At 33.3% G+C, this 8,142-nt stretch overlaps 1 protein-coding gene across 1 annotated transcript; it reads right to left on the bottom strand.

Annotated features, from left to right (window-relative positions):
- Positions 1 to 401: 401 nt before the first annotated feature.
- Positions 402 to 7,690, bottom strand: LOTGIDRAFT_233609 (hypothetical protein). Its single transcript, XM_009060255.1, has 5 exons — positions 7,594 to 7,690; positions 6,864 to 6,992; positions 5,929 to 6,088; positions 3,582 to 3,690; positions 402 to 742 (listed from the first exon to the last, which is right to left on the bottom strand). Exons 1-5 carry the CDS (start codon positions 7,643 to 7,645, stop codon positions 578 to 580), a joined length of 615 nt encoding a protein of 204 aa, XP_009058503.1. The 5' UTR covers positions 7,646 to 7,690; the 3' UTR covers positions 402 to 577.
- Between the last annotated feature and the right edge of the window lie 452 nt (positions 7,691 to 8,142).

Here is an 8,142-nt window from a genome sequence, read left to right as displayed (position 1 = left end):
CATGTGTTATTGGCATTTTAAGATGACGGAAGCAATTTTGGAGGATAAATATGTTGAATTTGTTAAGATAACCCCTACCTCTATCCGATCGCAAAAATCTATTCTAAAAGTTGCTGCAACCTTGTTTAAACTGCTAAGACCCCGATAGATCACGCTGCACAGGTTTACATGATGCATACCACTATCAAGGTAGGTACATTGTCTGTAGCGTATTATTGTACATAAAGGTGGTCACTAAGGAGCCTCCCGAACTTCAACTGTCCTTCCTTGTAGTAGTCCGTCATTTTGATTAGTCATATTATACGGCTGATCTGTGACTAGCGCGGAGCGAAAGGCGTGTCATGTGCGGGGCACTTTATGCATATCAAATTATATTTATGAACAAATCAGGAACATGGGTATTAGATTTACAGATATACAGCAACCTTTTTAATAGTTATTAGGGATTTATATAAAATAAATGTTACACTTTCCCTTGCAAAAGTTCGCTATCGTAGTTGTGATAAAAGTCGTGGTTGTGATAATAGTTTACTATATTCATGGACAAAACAGGGCACTGCTAGTTACAGTGAGTTAATTAAAATTGGCAATGGATATGAGTCCTCTCGTCTATACCGCGTCCTCCAAGTTGGTTACATTTGGTGACATAAGACGGGTATGGTCCATTTCTACGGACATCTACTGCCCTACCAAGATAATGTTTGGAATTACAACCGTGACAGGCACCAGCAATGGAGGTTATCTAAAAGAAAAGGAAAAAACAGTATAAATCAAAGCTGAATCAATCAATTACCCACTTTTTTAACGCCCAAATTGGGGCGTATATTGGCGTTACCCACGTCCGTCCGTCCATAATTGCTCGTAAACAGTCTATACGGCACAATTCTTGACGGATTTAGGTGAGTATTTGTAATCACACAAGAAATCAGAAAATAAATTGAGTACGAGTTATTGCCCTTGTTCTTCGTTCAATTTTTAGCTCGTAAACACTGTAGAAGGCCCAATTCTTGACTGATTTTGACGAAACTTGGTGTGATTGTTTGTAATCACACAGGAATGAACCCTATTGAAAATCAGAATCAAAAAAATATTTAGTGTGAGTTATTGCCCTTGTACTTGCAAACGCGTTCAATTTTTAGGATGAACCCTATCGAAAATAAAAAAACGACTAGAGCCACGCGTGGCACAGAGTGTGACTTTGCAAATGTAGCAAATTGCAAAAGACTCTGAAAAAAACAACCTTCAACGATAATTACATCACGTGCAAAAACAGTCTAAAGTTTGGAAGTTTTTTAATTTTTTGGAAGATTGTTATATCGGAAGTAGACAGACCTCACAAATGAAAGTATTAGAAGGTAGCCAAGGTCAATGACCTTTGACATTGAAAAGGAAACGGGCAACAAAAGTCAAGGTTACGAGATACAAGTCATCAAAATTTTAAAAATATATACGGCTATAAAATCGGAAGTTGAGATATTTATATATAAATAGATAAACAAAGTTGAGATATTTATATATAAATAGATAAACAATGTGAATGACCTTCGATCCTACAAAAGAAAAAAAAAACCTCAAGGTCAAAAATTGAAAATATTGAATTATAAACTATAAAGCTGAAACAATCAAACTTCTAAGACAAAGTGTCTCAAAAGATGAAGTAATTGTATGCAAAGTTCCATTTTGAACAAATGTATTATTTTGTGAGTTATGCCCCTGACCAAAAAATGTCAATAATGAGTAATTTAACCCGGATGGGCCACGCCCACCTCATTTATTTGACACAGGTAAATTGATATTCAAAATGTTATGTTGTGTTCTAAATTTAAAGCTTCAACATCAAACAGGTCAAAAGGTATAGGTCAACAAAAGTCAACAAAGGTCAAAATCGAAAATTGAAAATATGGAAATTTTAAAACCCGTTCCTTTTTGGAACTATAAAGCTGAAGCAACTGAGCTGTTAACACAAACTGGCATAAATAATGATGTAATTTTGAGAAAAGTTCCTTTTTGAACAAATGTATCCTATGCGAGTTATGCCTCTTCCCAAAATGTAAACAATTAGTAGTTCAACCCAGATGTGTCACGCCCACCTCAAATTTGTTGTCGTAGGTGAATTCAAATTCAAATTGTCTAGTTGTGTTCCAAATTTCAAGATTCTACATCAAATAGGTCATAAGGTATATAAATATCAAGCCCAAAGAGACAGAAATATTGTAAAAAAAAAACTCAAATTTGAAAAATGACGAATTTAAATTTTGCTTTTAAAAAACGATTGTTATATATCACTGGAAAAAACATGAAAAGCAAATTAAGAATCCGAAAGAAATAACCCTCTAGTTAAATTAGGTCACGTACTTGACCAGTCCAAAGTTGCGAGTTTGGCTGTTTTCGGACCATACATGTCGGAGGTAAATGTCAAAGTATTAACTGATAGCCAAGGTCAATGACCTTTGACCGAATAAAGGTCAAGGTCATCAAAGGTCAATGTCACGAGATATGACCCTTCAAACTTTGACAAAATTCAACCGGAAGTTGCAAAAAAGAAAATTCAAGAATCGAATAACGGCTTCCTAATGTCATTTTTTTTATCTTCTTTCATTTGACACCAAAATCATTCAAATTGGATAAGACGTTATGTCTGAACAAAAAATCGAATCATTTCAGAAAAATCAAAATGGCGGCTAATGTTTCACGTCTGGTCCGGATTTTTTTTCTTCGTTTTTTTTTTGTCTCAGCATAAATTTGTTTGACCTATACAAACAAATTACACCGGAAGTTAATCAACCGGAAGTAAAAATCGATTTCCTGTTTAAACAGGAAGTGCAGTTGAAAATTTAATTGTACCATTTTGTTTACTTTCTTGAACTGTCTTTGCTCGATGTTTTTTCAGATAAATCAGACAAAAAGCCAAAAAAATGAAAAAAAAATGAAAGAAAAATTAAAAATTTGGCAAAAAAAGTGCTTTTCTTTCAGATTTTGCAAGTAGAAAAATAAAAAACCCAAAGAAAATCGACTTAAAAATACGACTTCTAGAGCCGATTATCTATTCTTGTACATATTGAACTGTGACACTTCCTGTTTGGCAAAAAAGTTCCAAAATATATTTATGCACATCGTCGCCTATATCTAAGGTTCGTGAATGTTGAATGGTTGCTGCAACTACTGTAGACTAAGCTCAGGAAGGTGTGAAAAAATAGAATTGACACAGTTCCAAAATATATTTATGCAAATAATATTTTTTAATAAAAGTTATTGCCCTTGTTCTTGTAAGCCCTCCAGAAGGTCTTTGACGGATTTTGAACGGAACTTGGTGAAATTTTTTGAAAATAAAAATCCTGAAAACTATTTTATGAGTTATTGACCTCGTTCTTGAAAATGCTTTCTATTTGTTGCTCGTTAACTCTAAAAGGTCAGATCTGTCTTTTACAACTTTTTGGTTTTCTCTGCAATAGTCATCCCGCTATACAAAAGTGTGTTCAAAAACTCAAAATAATGACGATCATTGTGTCTCAATATCATTGTACTAGTTCCTTAGTTTAACAGTCAAAATTAGATTGGGTCATGAACAAATAGCAACTTACCGTAACAGAATGTAATTCAGAAATAGCTTCAATATATGATAATACTCTATTATCAATACAAACTGAACCGCCTGGAGCAGACCCTGAGCTACATTCTCCACAACTATAACTAAATTAAAACAACATTTTAACTTTAAAAAGCTGTAACCCGAAGGTTAAGATTAAAACATTGGTATACAAATATGGTATACAAATATTGCATGCTCTATGTTGTTAGGAGCAATATTACTAATATATGTCTCAAATTTTCAAAAACTATGAACAATTACTGTGAATAAACCATGTCATTGTAAATAATACCATTAGTAGTTTTGTTTTTAATTCTTAACAGGGATTTCATGAAAGTACTGTCAGATAATTCAGGGATTTCATGAAAGTACTGTCAGATAATTCAGGGATTTCATGAAAGTACTGTCAGATAATTCAGGATTTCATAAAGTACTGTCAGATAATTCAGGATTTCATGAAAGTACTGTCAGATAATTCAGGAGATAATTCAGGGATTTCATGATAAAACTGTCAGATAATTCAAGGATTTCATGAAAGTACAGTGGTGTAACCTATTTTCGTGAATATAAGGATTCAAGACCGAATTTCGTCAAAGTTAAAGAAACGAAAAAAAAATTGTATGTCTTAGATGTTTCCTCAGATATTCTACAAAATAATTAAAATTGGTTTGTTTCAATTTTCTTTATGAATCCTTCACTTTGACCCATATTTCATGAGCAACCAACTCGGCAACGGCGGCAGAATGCGTCACCTATTTTCGTGTACAATGTTTGATCTATAAATAAGTCGAGAAAAACACGTTGTATGGATACCGGGTGGTATAATTAACTTCTCTTAGTATTTATCTTTAATATCAATTCATTATAACTAGTGACAATTCCTTCAAAGAACCACGAATTAAAAAAAAAATAGCGACTGACAAAATAAGATACGTAGCGTGATTTATTGCTAAAAGTCACTGAAACAACATAAGAATATGGCCCACTTTGTGTTTCATAGAAATTTTCTGCTGACGCGGAATCGGCTAGTTGATCACATGACTTCATTCGTTGGAATTTATTCTAGCAGACGACAGTTGGATTTCCGATTACCGCTTGGGATTATAGGGAAATTCGGCCGATAAAAAATGGTGACGTTTGGTAATAACTGAAATACGCCATTTTGTATTTGTCAAAGTATACATTAATACATTTTACCTTGCTTGAAACTACTGGATTCATTCTACTAGCTGATATTGTAGAGAAAACCCATGTTTATCAAAACAAACTAATGCGGAGGTCGCTCATGCAAATTATTAATCCTTTCCGGAAATCCACGAATAATAGGTTTCCACGAAATTAGGTTACTTGACTGTACTGTCAGATAATTCAGGGATTTCATGATAGAACTGTCAGATAATTCAAGGATTTCATGAAAGTACTGACAGATAATTCAAGGATTTCATGAAAGTACTGTCAGATAATTCAGGGATTTCATGAAAGTACTGTCAGATTAATCAGGATTTCATGAAAGTACTGTCAGATAATTCAGGATTTCATGAAATAACTGTCAGATAATTCAGAGATTTCATGAAAGAAATGTCAGATAATTCAGGATTTCATGAAAGTACTGTGAGATAATTCAGGATTTCATGAAAGTATTGTCAGATAATTAGATAATTCAGGGATTCATGAAAGTACTGCCATATAGTTCAGGGATTTCATGAAAGTACTGTCAGCTAATTCAAGGATTTCATGAAAGCACTGTCATATAATTCAAGGATCTCCTGAAAGTACTGTCAGATAATTCAAGGATTTTCTGAAAGTACTCTCAGATAATTTAGGATTTCATGAAAGTACTGTCAGATAATTCAAGGATTTCCTGAAAGTGCTGTCAGATAATTCAATGATTTCATGAAAGTACTGTCAGATAGTTCAGGGATTTCATGAAAGTACTCCTAGATAATTCAGGGATTTCATGAAAGTACTCTCGGATAATTCAGGGATTTCATGAAAGTACTCTCAGATAATTCAAAGATTTCATGAAAGTACTACTTGTAATCCCCTATGTGATTGAAAATATGCTCAATGAGATCAACATTTTTACCATGACAAAATATTGTCTAATTTGGTGAAAGAGTCTAATATGTGTAATAATGGGGTAACTATTATGGTCATAGCTTTCAGATGAGAGTAATCCTAGAATGTAAATTGTATGTAGACAGGTCTAACTCCTGTTTTAAAATGGGGGAGTGATACAATATATTCTTTACCTTGGCCTCTAAGATAAATTAACCTAACTTATTTTATGTGCAAGGATTTTTTTATCTTGTGATTCTAACAGTTTGCTCAAAATTTACCTTGATCTTTTCGCTTCTCGTCCATTACAAGCATCTCGGATGTTGAGTAACGGAAAAGCCCCATCATTTACCCCAGAAGGATGTCGATTCCGAAGAAATATATCACCGCTGTTATGAAGCGCCAAAATTCTACAAGCTGCTGCACTCTCGGAACATGATCCTAAAAGATAAAGATACTAATATGTTTATACCACAGTATAGTTGATTTGTTCATATCTAAATAAGTATCGGATTTAACCGACAGTTAAGATTTGGATTTGATAGTAGTTCAAACATTGGTAAAAAAATCCGAACAATAAACAAAAACTTTAGATATACGTGATGATAAAATCTACCATTAGTTAACATAAAAATAATCATAATATAATATTGAATGTGTAAGTAAAGCATTCCCCATGGCTCAATATGTGATTCTCGTTTAGCATTTAGTTTTCATTTTTAATCTGTCTTGGCTTGGCTTTTCTTTAGAGTCTTAGAACTACGTGAAAAACTGGACACATAATGGCTGCCATTCAATGCCGTGATATGTTGCAAATATCAACTGTTCAAACACTCTTAATAAATAATGTTACATCATTTTTCTGTAAAGAATATTTTATACTTGAAGGACATGTGCAAAGTCAACTATGTAAGTTTCATCACAATATACCGAGTCTATATGCTGACATACGTGGCAATTGTTGGTACATGCTTGTAATCTTGAAATGTACATTAATTACAAGGATAACAAGAAATAAAGTGCACTTGTCCATCAAGAAGAGGAATGAAAATGAATATCTACATTTATAAAAAGCCGATTAAGTAATAAACATGAAAACATAGTAGTTTTGAAGGCCTTGACATAACTTTTTACCTTGGTTATTACAATTTAATTTTAAAAGCTAAATATATTTATTTTTTTACCGTTATAATTAAAATTTGTCCACCAGACTTACCACTAGAGTTTGAAAGACAACACCTCCTGCTGTAACTTCCTCTGCACAAATTTCGACGATAACTACCACTACAGTATCTTGCAAACGTATATTGACAGTTTCCTCCTAAAGCCAAACATCTCCAATCACCTTAAAAAACATTGTCCTTATGTAAAATGTTTGAAATTGCCTAAAGAGAGAAGCCGAAAGAACTTTTGTCACTTTTGACTCATAAGAACATACACAATTTTATACGCCAACATCAAATGTGGAGCATATATTGTCGTCACCCCATGTTCGTCCGCTAGTCCGTCCACAATTGCTCGTAAACACTCGAGAAGGCACAATTCTTGCCGAACTTTTTAGTGTTAATTATCACGTAAGGATGAACCCTATAGAAAATCAGAAAATCGAAAAATATTTAATGAGTTATTGCCCTTGTTCTTTAAAATGCGTTCAATTCTAGCTCATAAACATTCTAGAAGGCACAATTCTTGCATGATTTCAACAAATCGTGGTAATATTGTTCATAATCACCCACCAAATTAAAGGAAGCGTATGACTAAAGGTCCAATGTGTACTGCACAATGTTATTATTTAAAATCAAAGCTGCCAATGGTAGAACGTAGCAAGCTATCTTTAAATTTTGATATGAGAATGACATAATTGTATTCACATGCAACGCAAATAAATTTTAAAAAAAGCCATAATTGTAAGTAATTATGAAACAACAATATTTTCGAAAACATACCTGCAACAACGCTGACGAAACCCAGAAAAGCTATTACAGTTAAACCTTTCATTTTGCAATGTCGTTGCTTTAATATGCAGAGCAGCTAATGAAAATTTGGTGCATTAATGCAACTTATCAATTGATAATGCATCCTTGTTAAATTAGGCCAATTATGAAACTTAAGCACTATTTCCTGCAAGTTCCGGAGAAAACGGAAAAAAACATGAGTTAGTGTCGTAATATGTTATTGGCATGTTTCCGGAGTTGGTGGTTTGTTCCTCTCTTGTACCATGCTGACATAACTTGCAAGTGTTTTTAGTTAAAATATCGCCTCACGAGATATATCGAAGCTTGATCCTTTTTTTTTTTGGATATATGTTGCAGACGTTAATATATATCGGTTGGCGCTAAAAACGATAACACTTTTCAATTCAAGTTTCAATTATAAAGTGGTCGTATATTGTCGTCGCCCCTGTCCGTCTGTCGGTCCACAATTGACTTGTAAACGCAATAGAGACAATAGTTTTATCTGATTTTAATGAAATTTGGTGTGATCATTTATATTAT

The sequence above is a fragment of the Lottia gigantea genome (genome assembly GCF_000327385.1).
Source record: "Lottia gigantea unplaced genomic scaffold LOTGIsca_41, whole genome shotgun sequence".
Classification (NCBI taxonomy): domain Eukaryota; kingdom Metazoa; phylum Mollusca; class Gastropoda; family Lottiidae; genus Lottia; species Lottia gigantea.
Note: the sequence above shows the minus strand (reverse complement) of the source record. Positions and strands in the feature narration are given on the sequence as shown.